The sequence below is a fragment of the Moschus berezovskii genome, chromosome 5, assembly GCF_049115385.1.
Source record: "Moschus berezovskii isolate FMDL1 chromosome 5, NW_MosBer_1.0, whole genome shotgun sequence".
NCBI classification, from domain to species: Eukaryota; Metazoa; Chordata; class Mammalia; order Artiodactyla; family Moschidae; genus Moschus; species Moschus berezovskii.
In genome coordinates this window covers 53,100,108-53,122,687 of record NC_142464.1, presented here as the reverse complement: position 1 = coordinate 53,122,687, position 22,580 = coordinate 53,100,108, and the positions used below count along the sequence as shown (strand labels likewise).

The window sequence follows — 22,580 nt, the reverse complement described above, 5'->3', positions numbered from 1 at the left end:
ATTATCCTCAATGGTGAAAAACTGAAAGCATTTCCCCTAAAGTCAGGAACAAGACAAGGGTGCCCACTCTCACCACTACTATTCAACATAGTTCTGGAAGTTTTGGCCACAGCAATCAGAGCAGAAAAAGACATAAAAGGAATCCAAATTGGAAAAGAAGAAGTAAAACTTTCACTGTTCGCTGATGACATGATCCTCTACACAGAAAACCCTAGACACTCTACCAGAAAACTACTAGAGCTAATCAATGATTACAGTAATGTTGCAGGATATAAAATCAACACACAGAAATCCCTTGCATTCCTATACACTAATAATGAGAAAATAGAAAGAGAAATTAAGGAAACTATTCCATTCACTGTTGCAACGAAAAGAATTAAATACTTAGGAATATATCTACCTAAAGAAACAAAAGACTTGTACATAGAAAACTATAAAACACTACTGAAAGCAATCAAAGAGGACACTAATAGATGGAGAAATATACCATGTTCATGGATTGGAAGAATAAATATTGTAAAAATGAGTATACTACCCAAAGTAATTTATACATTCAATGCAATCCCTATCAAGCTACCAAAGATATTTTTCACAGAACTAGAACAAATAATCTCACAATTTATATGGAAATACAAAAAACCTCGAATAGCCAAAGCAATCTTGAGGAAGAAAAATGGAACTGGGGGAATTAACCTGCCGGACTTCAGGCTCTACTACAAAGCCACAGTCATCAAGACAGTATGGTACTGGATAAAGACAGAAGTATAGATCAATGGAACAAAATAGAAAGCCCAGAGATAAATCTACGCACCTATGGACACCTTATCTTTGACAAAGGAGGCAAGAATACAAAATGGAGAAAAGACAGTCTCTTTAACAAGTGGTGCTGGGAAAACGGGTCAGCCACCTGTAAAAGAATGAAACTAGAACACTTCCTAACACCATACACAAAAATAAATTCAAAATGGATTAGAGAGCTAAATGTAAGACCAGAAACTATAAAACTCCTAGAGGAGAACGTAGGCAAAACACTCTCCGACATAAATCACAGCAGGATCCTCCATGACCCACCTCCCAGAATATTGGAAATAAAAGCAAAAATAAACAAATGGGACCTAATTAAAATCAAAAGCTTCTGCACACCAAAGGAAACTATAAGTAAGGTGAAAAGACAGCCTTCAGAATGGGAGAAAATAATAGCAAATGAAGCAACGGATAAAGGATTAATCTCCAAAATATACAAGCAGCTCCTGCAGCTCAATTCCAGAAAAATAAACGACCCAATCAAAAAATGGGCCAAAGAACTAAACAGACATTTCTCCAAAGAAGACATAAAGATGGCTAACAAACACATGAAACAATGCTCAACATCCCTCATAATCAGAGAAATGCAAATCAAAACCACAATGAGATACCATTTCACACCAGTCAGAATGGCTGCTATCCAAAAGTCTACATGCAATAAATGCTGGAGAGGATGTGGAGAGAAAGGAACCCTCTTACACTGTTGGTGGGAATGCAAACTAGTACAGCCACTATGGAGAACAGTGTCGAGATTCCTCAAAAAACTGGAAATAGAACTGCCATATGATCCAGCAATCGCACTCCTGGGCATACACACCGAGGAAACCAGAATTGAAAGAGACACATGTACTCCAATGTTCACTGCAGCACTGTTTATAATAGCCAGGACATGGAAGCAACATAGATGTCCATCTGCAGATGAATGGATAAGAAAACTTTGGTGCATATACACAATGGAGTATTACTCAGCCATTAAAAAGAATACATTTGAATCAGTTCTAATGAGGTGGATGAAACTGGAGCCTATCATACAGAGTGAAGTAAGCCAGAAAGACAAACACCAATACAATATACTAACGCATATATATGGAATTTAGAAAGATGCAAATGATAACCCTGTATACGAGACAGCAAAAGAGACACAGATGTATAGAACAGTCTTTGGGACTCTATGGGAGAGGGTGAGGGTGGGATGATTTGGGAGAATGGCATTGAAACACGTATGTTGTCATATGTGAAATGAATCACTAGTTCAGGGTCAATGCATGTTACAGGATGCTCGGGGCTGGCATGCAGGGATGACCCAGAGGGAGGATAAAGGGAGGAGGGAGGTGGGAGTGGGGTTCAGGAGGGGGAACTTATGTAAACCCGGGGCAAATTCATGTCAGTGTATGGCAAAACCAACCAATATAATATTGTAAAATAATTTGCCTCCAATAAAAAAAAATAAATTAAAAAAAAAAAAGAAACAAAGGGAGAAAAACCAAATCAAAAAAATTAGAAATGAAAATGGAGAGATCACAACCGACAACACAGAAATACAAAGGTTCATAAGAGACTTCTATCAGCAATTATATGCCAACAAAGTGGACAATTTGGAAGAAATGGACAAATTCTTAGAAAAGTACAACTTTCCAAAACTGAACTAGGAAGAAATAGAAAATCTTAACAGACCCATCAGAAGCACGGAAATTGAAACTGTAATCAGAAATCTTCCAGCAAACAAAAGCCCAGGTCCAGACAGCTTCACAGCTGAATTCTCCGAAAAGTTTAGAGAAGAGCTAACACCTATCCTACTCAAACTCTTCCAGAAAATTGCAGAGGAAGGTAAACTTCCAAACTCATTTTATGAGGCCACCATCACCCTAATACCAAAACCTGACAAAGATGCCACAAAAAAAGAGAACTACAGGCCAATATCACTAATGAACATAGATGCAAAAATCCTTAACAAAATTCTACAAACAGAATCCAACAACACATTAAAAAGATCATGCATCATGACCAAGTGGGTTTTATCCCAGGGATGCAAGGATTCTCCAATATCTGCAAACCAATCAATGTAATACACCACATTAACAAATTGAAGGATAACTTAGGTATGGCATTGGGTCTTTTTTCTTTTTGCAACTTGAGGCAGTTGTAAAATAACTTAATGTAGCTTTTTGCAACTGTGTATTCTATAGTATTTTTTTCATTTGGTGAAATTTTAACTGTTAATGTTTATGGCATTGTGTTTTGTACCATTTATTAAATTTTTTGTAAAAAAAAAAGAAAAAGAAAAGCCATATAATTATATCAATAGATGCAGAGAAAGTCTTTGACAAAATTCAACATTCATTTATGATAAAAACCCTCCAGAAAGCAGGCATAGAAAGAACATACCTCAACATAATAAAAGTTATGTATGTCAAGTGATTATCTTCAATGATGAAAAATTGAAAGTGTTTCCCCTAAAGTCAGGAACAAGACAAGGGTGCCCACTCTCACCACTACTATTCAACATAGTTTTGGAAGTTTTGGCCACAGCAGTCAGAGCAGAAAAAGACATAAAAGGAATCCAAATTGGAAAAGAAGTAAAACTCTCACTGTTTGCAGATGACATGCTCCTCTACATAGAAAACCCTAAAGACTCCACCAGAAAATTACTAGAGCTAATCAATGAATATAGTAAAGTTGCAGGATATAAAATCAACACACAAAAATCCCTTGCATTCCCACACACTAACAACGAGAAATCAGAAAGAGAAATTAAGGAAACAGTTCCATTCACCATTGCAACAAAAAGAATAAAATACTTAGGAATATATCTACCTAAAGAAACAAAAGACCTATATATAGAAAACTATAAAACACTGGTGAAAGAAATCAAAGAGGACACTAATAGATGGAGAAATATACCATGTTCATGGATCAGAAGAATCAATATAGTGAAAATGAGTATACTACCCAAAGCAATCTATAGATTCAATGCAATCCCTATCAAGCTACCAACGGTATTTTTCACAGAGCTAGAACAAATAATTTCACAATTTGTATCGAAATACAAAAAACCTCGAATAGCCAAAGCAATCCTGAGAAAGAAGAATGGAACTGGAGGAATCAACCTGCCTGACTTCAGGCTCTACTACAAAGCCACAGTCATCAAGACAGTATGGTACTGGCATAAAGACAGAAATATAGATTAATGGAACAAAATAGAAAGCCCAGAGATAAATCCACACACCTATGGACACCTTATCTTTGACAAAGGAAGTAAGAATATACAATAGAGAAAAGACAATCTCTTTAACAAGTGGTGCTGGGAAAACTGGTCAACCACTTGTAAAAGAATGAAACTAGAACACTTTCTAACACCATACACAAAAATAAATTCAAAATGGATTAAAGATCTAAACATAAAACCAGAAACTATAAAACTCCTAGAGGAGAACATAGGCAAAACACTCTCTGACATAAATCACAGCAGGATCCTCTATGACCCACCTCCCAGAATACTGGAAATAAAAACAAAAATAAACAAAAGGGACCTAATTAAACTTAAAAACTTTTGCACAACAAAGGAAACTATAAGCAAGGTGAAAAGACAGCCTTCAGAATGGGAGAAAATAATAGCAAATGAAGCAACTGACAAAGAATTAATCTCAAAAATATACAAGCAACACCTGCAGCTCAATTCCAGAAAAATAAACGACCCAATCAAAAAATGGACCAAAGAACTAAACAGACATTTCTCCAAAGAAGACATACAGGGGGGCGGGTGGGAATGTGCGTGTGTGCGCGCGCGTGCGGGTGAGCGGGGGAGGGGGCGGGGGGGGCGGTTGGAGCGGGTGGGGAAAAAAAAAAAAAGAAGACATACAGATGGCTAGCAAACACATGAAAAAATTCTCAACATCAATCATTATCAGAGAAATGCAATTCAAAACCACAATGAGGTACCATTTCATGTCAATCAGAATGGCTGCTATCCAAAAGTCTACAAGCAATAAATGCTGGAGAGGGTGTGGAGAAAAGGGAACCCTCTTACACTGTTGGTGGGAATGCAAAGTACAGCCACTTTGGAGAACAGTGTGGAGATTCCTTAAAAAACTGGAAATAGAACTGCCATACGACCCAGCAATCCCACTTCTGGGCATACACACCGAGGAAACCAGAATCGAAAGAGACACATTTCCCCAATGTTCATCGCAGCACTGTTTATAATAGCCAGGACATGAAAGCAACCTAGATTTCCATCAGCAGATGAATGGATAAGAAAGCTGTGGTATATATACACAACAGAGTATTACTCAGCCATTAAAAAGAATACATTTGAATCAGTTCTAATGAGGTGGATGAAACTGGAGCCTAAGCCAGAAAGAAAAACACCAATACAGTATAATAATGCATATATATGGAATTTAGAAAGATGGTAACAATAACCCTGTATATAAGACAGCAAAAGAGACACAGATGTATAAAACAGTCTTTTGGACTCTGTGGGAGAGGGTGAGGGTGGGATGATTTTGGAGAATGGCATTGAAACATGTAAATTATCATATATGAAATGAATCACCAGTCCAGGTTTGATGCATGATACAGGATGCTCGGGGCTGGTGCACTGGGATGACCCAGAGGGATGGGATGGGGAGGGAAGTGGGAGGGGGGTTCAGGATGGGGAACACATGTACACCCGGGGCAGATTCATATCAATGTATGGCAAAACCAATACTATATTGTAAAGTAATAAGCTTCCAATTAAAATAAATAAATTTATATAAAAAAAAATGAAGGGAGAAACTTTGTCTTTCTCATTCACTGTGTATCCTAGCACCTGGAAGAGGGATCAGCATTTAGTGGGTTCTTAATAAACACTTCAATGAATAAAGTCTTACCTATATGGCAGAATGTGCTAATAATTACTACATTAATCCAATGATGCTTCTTCTAGGTCAAGGCTCTTAACAAGAAAGAAGTCGGAAAGTTATCTATCTCAACTTTGCTCCCAGAACTGGCATATTTTCTATAATACATCTCCAGCAGGTGGTCTCTGGGCTAATGCTTAAACACTTCCAAAAAGAGATACTCATTTTATTGTTGTTGATACTTTTTGTGTTTTTTTGAAAATAAATATAAAACTTTTCTTTTTTAGAAACAGGTCTCCTTGTAGCTTCACCCAAAGTACTAGACTTGCCGCTTGGAGCAAGACAAAAGTCTACTTACTCCTCTCTTCCCAGGGAGAGGCCTTCACATAGCTGCAGACCATTTCATGCTCCCCTAAGATTCCTCTATTCTCTGCCTCCTTCCACATGGAGGTGTTCTCAGGTTTTTCAGCATCCGAGTTGCCCTCCGGCTTCATGCTTCAGTTTTCCAATGTGCCTTTTAAAAATATGGTCTCCAGAATCGAGCAACCCATTGAGGAGAACAGAGACAGCTCTCAGTCTTGACACTATACCAAAATAAGAAGTACTCTAGTATTACGATCGTTGTTTAGGAGTCCTGTCATACTAATTCACGTTGAACTGGCTAAACTCTTGGACCACTTTTGGTCTCTCCCATCCTGTAATAAAGCAGTTCTTCTGGAAACTATGTGCAGACTTTGACAATACTATTACATGTTTTCAGGTTGCTTTATGGGTTAAGCTTTATGAGTTCATCATAGAACCTGCCTTTGTTACTCTCATGGAGCCCAGGATCATACTCTGGACACTTAATAATTCAGCTTCAACCCAAACCTGAACCATTCCTATACAGTCAGCCCGCATGTTTTCAATCCCTTTCTCTTTACCTTGTCCCTTCACTGAAGAATTCTTTTGGATAAAAGAGACTATCTCCCTACATGAAAACTGGCGTTCTTTGAAGATGGTCTGGATATATCATCACAGCCCAGAAAGGCACTTGGAAGACAACTGGTCCTGTCTAATTACTACCGGAAAAGAAAAAAAGCAACATGATTACATACCAACTCTTCTAAAAATAAAAAGAATTATTTTTCAGTAGATTTTTCTGTAACTCACAATTACATCCTACAACTTTCATTTTAGTTACTTAAATGTATATTTAGCCATGAGTTTAGCTTGGAGAATACATTCTAAGTTATACCACTTCAAGATATATGTGCTATGGATATTTGGTTTGAAGGTTTACTGTCATTGTTTGGTTTGATTGTTAATAGCTGAGGGGCTTAAATAGCTGTATTTTCTTTAAATTTTGTTCTGTTAATATTACTTTTACTCCTTCTAAGGAATAAACTGTGAAACTTTGATTTGTCTCTGTATTAGAAAATATTCAGATTTTCTGAGGAGACTGTCAGTTCTACCTCTGTATACTCCCTTTGGGAATCACCTAAGGAGCGGTGGCCTTCTTTCCAGTCAAGCTCCAGTCCTATTCAAATTCCTCACTTTTCACAAGGCATCCAGCCGACCCTCTGAACTTTCACCCATGCTGTTCTGATGTACATGCCAAGTTTTTTTCCTATGGCTAATTTTTATCCATCCTTCAGCTCCATGTGACCACTTGTAATGCTGCAACAAAATGATCTTGGTCCCAGGAGGGCAGAAATCTTTTTTCTGTTCTGTGATATATGCCAAGTACTTAAACCTGTGCCTGACACATGGCAGACCTTCAATAATGTGAGAAATACTTATCAACAAACCCTTAACCACACTTAAGGGCTACAGTTGATCCTCTGGTAAGTAGAAATGAAAATGGATTAAGAGAACCCATTGTATAACCTGTTAACTACTTTTATATAAGTATGCATAGCAACTTATCAAATTCTCATTTTAAATAAGTAAATCAAGATGAACTCTTCCTCACCTAAGTGCTGGGAATATATCTTACCCACTGGCCAGAATATCTTCTAAATTGTAAAGTAGCTGGTTCACAAGTTTGATGATCCGAACTAAACTGGAACCCTCAGGGGTGCCAGTGCTATTCAAGTCTCAAACTGGACGCTATTTCCTCTGCTAAGTCTTCCCTGGCCCCTATATCCAGGGCAGGGCTCCAAGGAACTGTCAGCTTTCCCCATGAAGCACATATATCCTGTTAGAACTATTTTAATTGCCTGTCTCCTAAATTAAGTTATAAGGTTACATAAGGACAGGGATGGTGACTGGACATCCATTTGGTATCTGGTCACCACTGTTTCCCTAAGGGCTGGATTTCCACTGGTGCCTGAAGGCACTGAAACATTTGCTGACTGAATGATGAATCTCTGCAACAAGTGCACTCTAATTAGTGGTTTGAGGAAAACACACACTACTTTTCAAAAGCTCAGTTTTGGAAGATTGTCAAGACCCATGAGATTATCTATTCTTCTAATCAGTCAGTCAGTCAGTTCAGCTGCTCAATCGTGTCCGACTCTTTGAGACCCCATGAATCACAGCACTCCAGGCCTCCCTGTCCATCACCAACTCCCGGAGTTCACTCAAACTCATGTCCATCGAGTCGGTGATGCCATCCAGCCATCTCATTCTCTGTCGTCCCCTTCTCCTCCTGCCCCTAATCCCTCCCAGAATCAGAGTCTTTTCCAGTGAGTCAATTCGTCACATGAGGTGCCCAAAGTATTGGAGTTTCAGCTTCAGCATCAGTCCTTCCAGTGAACACCCAGGACTGATCTCCTTTAGAATGGACTGGTTGGATCTCCTTGCAGTCCAAGGGACTCTCAAAGAGTCTTCTCCAACACCACAGTTCAAAAGCATCAATTCTTCAGCGATCAGCTTTCTTCACAGTCCAACTCTCACATCCATATGTGACCACTGGAAAAACCACAGCGTTGACTAGACAGACCTTTGTTGGCAAAGTACTGTCTCTGCTTTTTAATATGCTCTCTAGGTTGGTCATAACTTTCCTTCCAAGGAGTAAGCGTCTTTTAATATCATGGCTGCTATCAGCATCCACAGTGATTCTGGAGCCCAAAAAAATAAAGTCTGACATGGTTTCCACTGTTTCTCCATCTATTTCCCATGAAGTGATAGGACCATATGCCATGATCTTAGTTTTCTGAATGTTGAGCTTCAAGACAACTTTTTCACTCTCCTCTTTCACTTTCATCAAGAGGCTTTTTAGTTCTAATACCTTCCTCTAAATTAGGCCAGACTATCAGCATCTTGAATCTTATCCAGCAATACTGATAACATCACCCACTAGAATTACTTCCACTGAAATGAACTTCAGGGAAGTTGTATGAAACACTCTTATGAAAGTCATCACTTTTATTACCAAGATATTATTCAACATATAGTCTCTTCTCCAAGAGAATACCTAACAGTTTATCCTTTGCCAGTTTTGTTTTGTTTCAAATAACTAGTCTGCTTTAATTTTACGGGCACAGTGATTGTGTTTCTCTCAAGCTGCCAGGTCAGTAATCTTAAAAATCAAATTCATGCACTGCCTGCATCAAGTGTGTGATGTTAATTTTGTGTAGTCTTGTTCTGGCCTCCTTCTTATTTATTTCATTACTCTTACTTCCCATTTCATAATTCTTCCTTACTTTTAAATGACTTTATTTTGTTCATACATTTATAAGCCACCATGAAATCATTAAATGGCTTATAAACACACACTTTCTTTTACTTTGGTAGCTTGTAATTTCTAACACCATTCTCTAATCACTAGGCTCTCCAACAAAAACTGATAAGTACTTCTGGTTTATATTAACTGGAACCTTCAATTCACCTCTGTGCTTCTTTAAAATGAGAATTTAAAAAAAGTGCTCATATCATAGGGTTGTTTATAAATTAGTATATATGAAACACATGCACTATGCCCTGCACATACTGTTTTGTGAGTATTAACTAATATTATCTTTACTACTCTCTAACTCATTGATTAAAATGACAACTAGCAAAAGGAATACCACTAATTCTTCTACTTTGACACTGATCTAACAACCTGATGTTTACGCTGGTTCTAGACTTTGACACACACTTTGTTCAAGTAAAGATAACAGAGCTAGGTCATTCTTCCACTGGTTAAAGTACATAAAGCTCCCGTTTACATACACAAAATAGTTAAGCTTGATAAATGATGCTAATACCAATCTAAAGACAAGAATACCTTGGAACTAGAGAGGTGGCTTCACGGAAATTGGATGGTAAAGGACAAAGGAAATTAATGAATTCAAAAAATAATGAATTATCTAGTTAAATTAATCAAACATTTTAGGAGAATGGTTTGAAATTTTAAAAATAGCTTTTGTAGTTCAAAACTATTTTTAAATCCATTAAAAATAAGACCTTGGTAATAAATAAATAAAGGTAACAATTATTTTATAACAGTTGGGGATCTATAGAAAAATGCAGGATATGAAAGAACTAGGTTCAGTCTGGCTTTTCCACTTTCTGGACCTTGACTTTGGTTTACAGCTGAAGTTCTATCAACTACTAGTCAATGCAGTTTTCATTCATTTCCCATCCTCATACCCAGGATGACAACCCAGCTAACTTGTTGTGTTACTTTAAGAATTAATGAAATATATATTTAAAAAAGTGATAGTTGCTCAGTTGTGTCCAACTCTTTGCAACCCCACGGACTGTAGTCCACCAACTCCTCTGTCCATGGAATTCTCCAGGCAAGAATACTGGAGTGGGTGGCCATTCACTTTTCCAGGGAGTCTTCCTGACCCAGGGATCAAAACCAGGTCTCCTGCATTGCAGGCAGATTCTTTACCATCTGAACCATCAGGGAAGATCTCAGAAAACCATCAATTGAGATATAAATGCTATTGCCATTTAAAAAGGTTAAAATTCTCTTTAATAATCCATTTGTATTCCAATATGACGCTCTATCCTCACTTTTACTTTTTCTAGCTTTAATATCAGGAGAAGGCAATGGCACCCTACTCTTGCCTGGAAAATCCCACGGACAGAGGAGCCTGGTAGGCTGCTGTCCATGGGGTCGCTAAGAGTCGGACACAACTGAGCGACTTCACTTTCACTTTTCACTTTCATGCATTAGAGAAGGAAATGGCAACCCACTCCAGTTTTCTTGCTTGGAGAATCCCAGGGACAGGGGAGCCTGGCGGGCTGCCATCTATGGGGTCGCAAAGAGTCGGACATGACTGAAGCGACTTAGCAGGAGCAGCAGTTTTAATAGCACTTGTTTGCAAAACCTTACCTTCACAGGATAAATGCATTTTCAAGGTTTTAGTATCTTTTAATATCTAGCTACACAGGTAACTTTGGGTAGAAAAAGGCAAGTTTGCCACACAAATATCAGTGACTTCACAGACAGGTTCTAGGTAATATATACCATTATAGTCAATGTATCTGGGTGAATGTGGATCCATTTGTGATCTGGTTCCAAAGCCATGTTTGTTTGTTCTGTTAAATGTTGTACTGTCAATGCATCCAAAAGTTAACATTATAATGGTAGCTAGCTGACCTGTAAGTCAGACCAGTTTGTTAAAGCTTTCTTCATTAAAGTCTGCTTCCCTTGGGCCTCATTGATTCATTTACTCTGCCATTTGACCATAACTACAACTAGAGTAAGCTACTCTATCAAGAGCAGAAGCCCCATTAGTGTACCAGTAGCAGAACATGTAAAATCTAACTACTCCACAAAAACTGCAGCAGCATAATGCAAACTACATTTTCTGTGCTTTTTCCTTAAGTTGTCATGTGCAGAGCGATATTCCAGGCAGAACGCAAACATTACCTCATTTAAACCATCCTTACCACCATCAGGACCATTTTACACAACAAGCTTGTCCCAGCGCTACCTAGGACCCTTACAAGTCTATTCTATTTTTCAAATAAGCCTAATTCAACCCATCTATGCCAAAAAATTCCATTTACCAACAAATACCCATGGCTGCAGCTTCGTGCCTAAATTTTAGTACCTTTCAACATTTCAGTAACCCTCTCTTTCATCTGAGGCTGTCAGTCTGCTTAATAGTGAAAAAGGTTTTTCCTTTTTCTGTATAAAAATTAAAAAGTCTCGAGAAAGAAAACTTTGCAAGATAGAAAGCAGATACAGAAGTTCAACTGTTTCTGCCCCCTCTGGCTAATGTCACAATAACAGTATTTCAAAAGTTTTTGAAACGTGTCCCAGTGGCAACCGGATATTCTTGCTATCTCTTGACTGTCATCCACCTTGCAAATTCACGAACTTTCTTGGTAGTTCAGGGTTCTTAAGTCAAAACTTCAAAGCGAAACTTCAGCAAACAACTTAGGTCATTTTACAGTGTTAAGATTTCCTGTCTGGTTCCAAAAGTTCAGGATCACTCTTAGGGGCGGCCCCAAGGATCAGTTAATGACAACCTCGGGCGTCAGGAGAAGCAGCCTATAAAGTCCCTGGAGAAGGTGACAGCAGACGTGGGAGCGGGGATGGGGGAGAAAAAGGCGAGGTGACCAAGGTGTGAGAGACAGCTGAACCCTCGGCCGGTGCTCCGAACAGCTTTTCCTACTAGGCAAGGGCTAGCGGGCGACAGAGAAAGAAGCCCGGGCAGCGACCCGAGGAGGAGCTTGAATGCTGAGCGCGGCGGAGAGGGGCACTCTGGCAGGGCGCGGGGGTAGGGAGGAGTCGGGTCGCACCTGAACCCACGGGGCGGTTCCGGTCCAGGTTGGTGGGCGAGCTCCGCTGGCGCCCCAAGCCCGGGGAGGAGGAGAAAGCCGCGTCCCGGGGCAGAAGCGGCAGTCCCCGGTCGCTGGCCTGGCTCGGGGAGGCCGCACCTTCCTCCCCAGCAGCCGTCTCCAGCCTCACGGCGCCCCCCGGAGCGACCTTCCGCCGCTGGGCCCAGGCGATCCGCGGCAGCAGCGGCTCCCGCTCCTCGTCCTCCTCGTCTTCCTCCAGGCTCCCGCTGCCGGCGGACTCTGGCCTCCCGGGCTCGGAGGCCTCCGCCATGGCCTCCCCCTGTACCTTCCGCGCGGAGACCGACTCAGAGCGGCGAGGCGTTCGGGTCTGGTCTGGGCATCGCGGGGAACCGGAGCCTCTGGGTCAGCCCGACGTAGAGACCCAGCCAGTGCACTGTCCAGCTCGGCGCCCGCCAGGCGGTTGCCCCGCCCGCCGGACGAGCCCCACCTCGCGCCTCCCCCGCGCCTGCGCGGAAGTGCGGGGGCGCTGTGCGGGGGCCTGGCCGCCACCTGTCTCCCTAAGCTGCGGAAGACGCCCGGCGGGGCTGAAGTTACTGCTTGTGGAGCGCGCGGGTGGTTGTTAATTGCAGAGGAGCCCCTCTCTAACCCAAATCGGCCTCTCCCTCCCCTGCAGAGTTCTCTCCTGTTTCCCACCATGTGCTGCTACTGCTAAGTCACTTCAGTCGTGTCCGACTCTGTGTGACCCCATAGACGGCAGCCCACCAGGCTCCCCCGTCCCTGGGATTCTCCAGGCAAGAACACTGGAGTGGGTCGCCATTTCCTTCTCCAATGTGTCAAAGTGAAAAGTGAAAGTGAAGTCGCTCAGTCATGTTCCCACCATGTATACCTGTGTATTTCTTTGTATGGCTAACAATATGGTTCCCCCACTAGAAGTCCCGGAGAGCCAGGGCCTCGTCATTTTTTCCAAACATTCCTGATATTGTAGTTTGCATTTTCTCTTTTTAAACACTGGTTAATCTAGCTAGAAGTTTATATAAATTTTTAGTTTTTTCCAAAAGCCATCTATGGGTCCATTGATTATCTGTTCTCTAGTTCATTGACGTTTTAATAATTTTCTTCCTTTTTCTTTTTTAAATATATGTACCTTGTTTGGTTTTTGCTCGGTTTCTTAATTTGTAAGTTTACCAAATTTGGGGAAATCTCAGCCATTATTTTTTCAAAAAATTTTCTACTCCACTCTTCCCTTTCTGTGATTCCTATTACAGGTACCTTAAGCTCTTCAATATCATCTTAAAGATTAGGATAGCTCTGTCCATTGTTTTCAATAGTTTTTATCTCTGTTTCTCAGCTGGAATAATTTCTCTTAATCTGTTTTTTAAGTTTGCCAACCCTTCAGCAATTTCTAATTAGCTGCTGGACCCACCCAGTGAATTTTTTATTTCAAAATTTGTACTTTTCAGTTCTAGAATTTCCATTCCCCCCTTCTCTTTTTAGAGTTTCTGTACCTCTGCTAAGTTTTTCTGCTAACTCGTTATTATGACCATATACTTTTTCATGTCCTTGTATGGTGTATCAGTTCAGTTCAGTTCAGTTGCTCAGTCCTCTCCGACTCTTTGCAGTCCCATGGACTGCAGCACACCAGGCTTCCCTGTCCGTTACCAACTCCTGGAGCTTGTTCAAACTCATGTCCATTGAGTCGGTGATGCCATCCAACCATCTTTCCCTCTATTGTCCCCTTCTCCTCCTGCCTAATGTATAATAACCGTTTAAAACTCTTTGCTAGCCTCTATGGAGTCCCTTGTACTGCAAGGAGATCTAACCAGTCCATTCTAAAGGAGATCAATCCTGGGTGTTCATTGGAAGGACTGATGCTGAAGCTGAAACTGCAATACTTTGGCCACCTCATGCGACGAGTTGACTCACTGGAAAAGACTCTGATGCTGGGAAAGGTTGGGGGCAGGAGGAGAAGGGGACGACGGAGAATGAGATGGCTGGATGGCATCACCGACTCTGTGGACATGAGTTTGAGTGAACTCCGGGAGTTGGTGATGGACAGGGAGGCCTGGCGTGCTGTGATTCATGGGGTCGCAAAGAGTCGGACACGACTGAGCGACTGAACTGAACTGATGGAGAACCATATAGAGATTCCTTAAGAAACTAAAAATAGAATTGCAATATGATCTAGCAATCCCACTCCTGGGCATGTATCCACAGAACACTCTAATTCAAAAAGATACATGGACCCCAGTGTTCATAGCAGCACTATTTACAATAGCCAAAACATGAAAGCAACCTAAATGTCCACTGAAGATGAAATGGTTAAAGAAGATACACACACAGACACACACACAAAGGAGTATTACTCAGCCTTAAAAAAGAATGAAATAATGCCATTTACAGCAACACAGATGGACCTAGAATTTATCATCCTAGGTGGAGTAAGTCAGACAGAGAAAGAGAAATATCATATGATATCATTTATATGTGATTCAAAAAATGATACAAAGAACTTATTTATTAGATAGAAATAGACTAACAGAAATAGAAAACAATCTTATGGTTGCCAAAGGGAAAATGTGAGGGAGGGATAAATTGGAAGTTTAACATATACAACTACTAAATAGAAAATAAGCAATAAGGACTTACTGTATAACACAGAAAGTTACATTCAGTATCTTATAAGAATCTATAATGGAAAAGAATCTGAAAAGGATATATATAATCACTTTGCTGTGAACCTAAATAATACAACTTTGTAAATCAACTATAATTTTTAATAAGTCTTTGCTAATTCTTACATCTGAGTCATCTTGGAGTCAGTTTCTATTGACTACCTTCTCTCTAAACTGTGAGTCAAACTTTCCTGTTCCTTATATATTTGCTAACTTTTTATTGTGTACAAGATATTACAGATGTATATATATGCATATTGTAGAGCCTCTAGATGCTGCTATCCTTCCTCTGATAAATGCTGATGTATTCTAGTAGGTAGTTAATTTTTACCCTATGCACACAGAGTTTAGGAATCAACCAAGGATTTTGGCAGAGTGTATGTGTCAGCTTTGGAGTTCTTTTCCTTTAGTGCTGCTGCTACTGCTAAGTCGCTTCAGTCGTGTCTGACTCTGTGCAACCCATAGACGGCAGCCCATCAGGCTCCCCCGTCCCTGGGATTCTCCAGGCAAGAATACTGGAGTGGGTTGCCTTTTCCTCTACTACTCTTTCCTTTTCAGGAATTTCATCTTCAATTTCCAGCTGCTCTGGAAGCCCCAGGCTCCATTCTCTAATTCCTTAAGCCACTAATATTGTAGTTTTCTGAGTTCCAGCTGCTTTTCACAGTGCAGACTGAGCAATGCCCTCAGATAAAAAGATGTATTGAGCATAAAATCACACTCATTATATTTCAATTCTTTGAACAGTGGCCATCCCTTAAAATTCCACCTGCCTGCTTTGGGTTACTTTTCAGCATCTTCAAATAATTGCTTTTATGTTTTATCCAAAGTTTATGACTTTATCTATAAAAGGCTTCTGTTCTGTTCAGTCGCTCAGTCGTGTCTGACTCTTTGCGACCCTGTGGACTGTAGCCTACCAGGCTTCTCCGTCCATGGGATTCTCCAGGCAAGAATACTGGAGTGGGTTACCATTTCCTTCTCCAGGGGGTTTTCTCGACCCAGGGATCGAACCCGGGTCTCCCGCATTGGAGGCAGACACTTTAACCTCTGAGCCACCAGGGAAGCCCGTATAAGGCTTAGTCTGATGTAACTTCCTATGACATATTTTTACGGAAATGTATCTTTTAGTGAGGTGAATGGTGCTGGTGCTATTTTTTTTTTGTCTGTAGTTTACGTTAGTGGGCTTTCCTGGTGGCTCAGACGGTAAAGAATCTGCCTACAATTCAGGAGACCCACGTTCAATCCCTGGGTTGCAAAGATCCTCTGGAGGAGGAAATGGCAACCCACTCCAGTATTCTTGCCACCTAGATAATCCCATGGACAAATAAGCCTGGCAGGCGATAGTCCATGGGGTCACAAAGAGTCGGACACAACTGAAGTGACTGAACTCACATGCACATGTTAGTAGAGGGATACTACTTACTGCTAGATAAGACAGGATTCAGCATCAATTCTATTCACAGATATGAACACTGAGAAAATATGTTCAAATAAGTAGATGATTATTTGAAATAGCAATGTCACTCAAATTTTTTATCTTTCAAGATATATGCTAAAAGTCATACAGCGCTCTATCATCAAAAATTATTTTTTATTATCTATCATCAGGCAATTCATTTAGGTCCTCTTTTGTTTGAGTTATTCACTTTCTTTCATGCAAAGAGTCGGACACGACTGAGCGACTGAACTGAACCGAATTCACTCTTTTGGTTATTCGATCTCTGGCAAGTATACCAAAAAGACTTTTAAAAGACTTATCAGTCATTAATAATTGTTCTGTAACTCTTTCAAGACACAATTTTTTTAATTGAGTTGAGAAAATAAAAATATTAACATATCTATAGAATTTTGGCAATACAATATTACTTGTTAAAATGCATTTATCTTATCATGAGTTTTAAGTATATTTTTGCCAAAACTTTAGGACTACAGATTTAGTTCATTCAATGTATGTTAAAAAAATGTCTAACTTAAAAGCTAATTGGTAAAGCCAATATCCACAATCAAATCAGTCAGTGAAAACAAGTATTTTTTCAATTCATGATAGCTCAGTTGGTAAAGAATCTGCCTGCAATGCAGGAGACCCTGGTTTGATTCCTGATTCGGGACGATCCACTGGAGAAGGGATAGGCTACCCACTCCAGTATTCTTGGGCTTCCCTTGTGGCTCAGGTGGTAAAGAATCTGCCCGCAATGCGGGAGACCTGGGTTTGATCCCTGGGTTGGGAAGATGCCCTGGGAAGGGGAAGGCTACCCACTCCAGTATTCTGGCCTGGAGAATTCCATGGACTGTATAATCCTTGGGGTTGAAAAGAGTCGGACACGACTGAGTGACTTTCACAACAACAAATATGGTAAACCCTGGAGGAGGGCATGGCAACCCACTCCAGTATTCTTGCTGGAGAATCCCATGAACAGAGGAGCCTGGCGGGCTACAGTCCACAGGATGGCAAAGAGTCAAACATGACTGAAGCAACTTAACACAAGCACAAACATGGTAAAATATACCCCTGTGTCAGCATCTCAGTTTTAAAATTCTAGGGCTCTGCTGCCTCTAGAATTTCTCACAGATATTTCTTAACTTTGTTCCCACAGAACATTTCCTTAGGAGTCCATTCTTTGATAGTAGTCAGGGTTCAGAAGATGCAAGATCTTTATTTATTTATTTTTAATTTTAATTGGAGGCTAATTATTTTACAATACTGTGGTGGTTTTTGCCATGCATTCACATGAATCAGCCATGGGTGTACATGTGTTCCCCATCCTGATGCTCCCTCCCAACTCCTTCCCCATCCCATCCCTCAGGGTCACCCCAGTGCAGCAGCCCTGGGCACCCTGTCTCATGCATCTAATCTGGACTGGCCATCTATTTCACATATGATAACATACATGTTTCAATGCTATTCTCTAAAATCATCCCACCCTTGCTTTCTCCCACAGAATCTAAATGTCTGTTGTTTATATCTGTGTCTGTTTTGCTGTCTTGCATAAAGGGTCATCGTTACCATCTTTCTAAATTCCATATATGTGCGTTAATATACTGTATTGGTATTTTGAAGATGCAAGATCTTTAAATGAAACTTGGCATCACTCTTGCAATCTAACAGTCAATACCTATGTATTAAGAACATCCTAACACAGGACTCTTACATCTGTGAAGAAAGCTGATCGCCGAAGAATTGATGCTTTTGAACTGTGGTGTTGGAGAAGACTCTTGAGAGTCCCTTGTACTGCAAGGAGATCCAACCAGTCCATTCTAAAGGAGATCAATCCTGGGTGTTCATTGGAAGGACTGATGCTAAAGCTGAAACTGCAATACTTTGGCCACCTCATGCGAAGAGTTGACTCACTGGAAAAGACTCTGATACTGGGAAAGGTTGGGGGCGGGAGGAGAAGGGGACGACAGAGAATGAGATGGCTGGATGGCATCACCGACTCTGTGGACATGAGTTTGAGTGAACTCCGGGAGTTGGTGATGGACAGGGAGGCCTGGCATGCTGTGATTCATTGGGTCGCGGAGAGTCGGACACGACTGAGTGACTCAACTGAATTGAACTGACTTAACACAGGACTAAATGCACCATGTCCAATGTCACCATCACCTTTCAGTTCAGTTCAGTTCAGTCGCTCAATCATATCCGACTCTCCGCAACCCCATGAATCACAGCACGCCAGGCCTCCCTGTCCATCACCAAATCCCGGAGTTCACTCAAACTCATGTCCATCGAGTCGGTGATGCCATCCAGCCATCTCATTCTCTGTCGTCCCCTTCTCCTCCCGCCCCCAACCTTTCCCAGCATCAGAGTCTTTTCCAGTGAGTCAACTCGTCGCATGAGGTGGCCAAAGTATTGGAGTTTCAGCTTTAGCATCAGTCGTTCGAATGAACACCCAGGGTTGATCTCCTTTAGAATGGACTGGTTGGATCTCCTTGCAGTCCAAGGGACTCTCAAGAGTCTTCTCCAGCACCACAGTTCAAAAGCATCAATTCTTCAGCGATCAGCTTTCTTCACAGTCCAACTCTCACATCCATACATGACCACTGGAAAAACCATAGCCTTGACTAGATGGACCTTGGTTGGCAAAGTAATGTCTCTGCTTTTTAATATGCTATCTAGGTTGGTCATAACTTTCCTTCCAAGGAGTAAGCGTCTTTTAATTTCATGGCTGCAATCAGCATCCGCAGTGATTTTAGAGTCCCAAAAAATAAGTCTGACACTGTTTCCACTGTTTTTCCATCCATTTCCCATGAAGTGATGGGACCAGATGCCATGATCTTTATTTTCTGAATGTTGAGCTTCAAGCCAACCTTTTCACTCTCCTCTTTCACTTTCATCAAGAGGCTTTTGAGTTCCTCTTCACTTTCTGCCATAAGGGTGGTGTCATCTGCATATCTGAGGTTATTGATATTTCTCCCAGCAATCTTGATTCCAGCTTTTGCTTCTTCCAGCCCAGCGTTCCTCATGATGTACTCTGCATAGAAGTTAAATAAGCAAGGTGACAATATACAACCTTGACGTACTCCTTTTCCTATTTGGAAGTGAAGTGAAGTGAAGTCTCTCAGTCGTATCCAACTCTTTGCGACCCCGTGGACTGTAGCCTACCAGGCTTCTCTGTCCATGGGATTCTCCAGGCAAGAATACTGGAGTGGCCATTTCCTTCTCCAGGGGATCTTCCCAACCCAGGGATCGAACCCGGGTCTCCCGCATTGGAGGCAGATGCTTTAACCTCTGAACGACCAGGGAAGCCCAAACTCAACCCAGTCTGTTATTCCATGTACAGTTCTGACTGTTGCTTCCTGATCTGCATACAGGTTTCTCAAGAGGCAGGTCAGGTGGTCTAGGATTCCCATCTCTTTCAGAATGTCCCACAGTTTATTGTTATCCACACAGTCAAAGGCTTTGGCATAGTCAATGAAGCAGAAATAGATGTTTTCCTGGAACTCTCTTGCTTTCTCCATGATCCAGCGGATGTTGGCAATTTGATCTCTGGTGCCTCTGCTTTTTCTAAAACCTGCTTGAACATCTGGGAGTTCACGGTTCACATATTGCTGAAGCCTGGCTTGGAGAATTTTGAGCATGACTTTACTAGTGTGTGAGATGAGTACAATTGTGCGGTAGTTTGAGCATTCTTTGGCATTGCCTTTCTTTGGAATTGGAATGAAGACTGACCTCTTCCAGTCCTATGGCCACTGCTGAGTTTTCCAAATTTGCTGGCATATTGAGTGCAGCACTTTCACAGCATCATCTTTCAAGATTTGAAGTAGCTCAACTGGAATTCCATCACCTCCACTAGCTGTGTTCCTAGTGATGCTTTCTAAGGCCCACTTGACTTCACATTCCAAGATGTCTGGCTCTAGGTCAGTGATCACATTATCATGACTATCTTGGTCGTGAAGATCTTTTTTGTACAGTTCTTCTGTGTATTCTTGCCACCTCTTCTTAATATCTTCTGCTTCTGTTAGGTCCATACCATTTCTGTCGTTTATCGAGCCCATCTTTGCATGAAATGTTGCCTTGGAATCTCTAATTTTGCTCCCTTAATAAGAGAAGACATGAAGCACTGTTGCTACTTCATGGGGCGTTCATTAATCAAGGTTCCACCAACATCTGTATTTCAAAATCCAATCTTCATTGTGAGCCTCAGGTTTTTTACACCCCAGCACAAGGAACCACTGGAAGATTCAGGATAGGTATATTCCAGCACCAACTGGAATTCAAATCTACCACTAATCACACAGAGTTAGCACAGGCCTTACAAGTTAAAGGGTCAGTCCTCCATGAGACCATCCTTACTTCAGATGTCAGCTACCCTTCATGGTCCTCAGGCCACCTTCATTTATAACCAACTGGCTCTATATTTGGGGGGTGCCCATCACCTCCTTAGGTTCTGTAATTTGCTAGAGCAACTCACAGAACTCAGCAAAGATCTGAAGGTTTTTGCCTTAATGGAAATTATGATGAAATGCAACTTACAGACAAATAGGCAGTTGCAATACAGTATCCTAAGAGCTTTGTGGAGGAAGTACAGGCTGCTGGGAGAGTATATGAGGAAGACCAATCAGAAAAGAGGGCTAAGAAAGAGGATATAGGGGTAGGGAAGAGACTTGGCTGGAGTAGAATCCCACCTGAAATTTCTGATCATGTTTTTCAGCAATCTAACTGTTGTTTCTTGCTAGTGGTATTGGCTGGGCTCCGTCAACAACCCTCCTCTCTCCCAGGTACCCCAAATGATCTTTATTTTCACCCCTAAGTAGAAAACTATCCTTACTAAGCAAACAAAGACTGAAGAAAGTTTCTATTCCTCCATTCCCTGAACAAATAAATTGGACCAAGTGCTATTCTAGTGCTTGGGAAAGAAAAGAGAACACACCTCTGTTCTCATGAGGCTTCCATTCTCATGAGGGAGACAAATAATAAAAAATAGCCAATAGAATGTTACAATGTGAAATGATGACAAATGTTATGAAAAATAATGATGCAGGGTGAAGAGTACAGAATGATAGTGGTACAAACAAGTGGGTGCTATTGCGTAAAAGGTGGTTGTAATGGTTTGGATGGTTATTTCCCCCAGAAGATATTTCCATGTCAAATCCCTGGAACCTGTAAATATTATGTTATTTGGAAAAAAAGTTTTTGAAGATGTAATTAAGTTAAGGACTGGGGGATTGTATCATCCCAGATGACACTAAATCTAATGGCAAGTGTCCTTATAAAAGAAAGGCAGGGGAAAGTTTAAGACAAAAGAGGAAAAGACACACACAGAGGCAAATGTGAAGATGAGACACAGATGTGGCCACAAGCCAAAGAATCCAAGAACTGCCAGCAGTAACAAGAAAATAATACAACAGTCAAACACTCAAAGACAGACTGGACAACGATATGATAGCTATTAGGCTATCTGAGATGAGTGCTCCAAATACATGGTTCCTTCTGAATCCTGTATATGTGAAAATTCTGGAGCTTCTTCTGTGAATTTTTTGGCTCTGTTTTAATTTTTGTGTGTTTTTTTTTAATTAAAAAGTTACATTACAGTGATTTTAGTACACTGCTGCTGCTGCTGCTGCTAAGTCGCTTCAGTCGTGTCCAACTCTGTGCGACGCCATAGACGGCAGCCCACCAGGCTCCCCCGTCCCTGGGATTCTCCAGGCAAGAACACTGGAGTGGGTTGCCATTTCCTTCTCCAATGCATGAAATTGAAAAGTGAAAGTGAAGTCACTCAGCTGTGTCCAGCTCTTCGCGACCCCATGGACTGCAGCCCACCAGGCTCCCCCATCCACGGGATTTTCCAGGCAAGAGTACTGGAGTGGGGTGCCATTGCCTTCTCCGTTTAGTGCACTAGAAGGTTTTTATAGCAATGCGGGAAAAAAGAAACAAAGACTACTGGTTCTAGGTGAATGTCTTAATTAGATGAGGTTGATTTTAAGGCTATGATTCAATTGATATGCCATGTGTAACCCCAGAAAACAGAACACTACTAGCCTTTGAGTAAATCTGATAATAGCTGCTTGATCATCTATATTGGCTTTGTTCAGCTAGCTGCAGTGGACTTTTACTTCATGGGGAATCTATTATTGCCTTGAAGAAACACAAAGA

The 22,580-nt window shown here is 41.1% G+C and overlaps 1 protein-coding gene across 2 annotated transcripts in view; it reads right to left on the bottom strand.

Moving 5' to 3' along the window:
- Positions 1–12,809, bottom strand: part of PI4K2B (phosphatidylinositol 4-kinase type 2 beta) — a 47,366-nt gene extending 34,557 nt beyond the window's left edge. Inside the window, exon 1 of one of the 2 annotated variants that reach the window (XM_055434423.2) lies at positions 12,321–12,809. In XM_055434423.2, coding sequence (XP_055290398.1) covers positions 12,321–12,630 — 310 coding nt within the window. In that variant the 5' untranslated portion in view covers positions 12,631–12,809. Of the gene's footprint in view, positions 1–6,006; positions 6,228–12,320 lie in introns of those variants that run through there. The other variant, XM_055434424.2, reaches the window with a different exon arrangement.
- Positions 12,810–22,580: the final 9,771 nt, after the last annotated feature.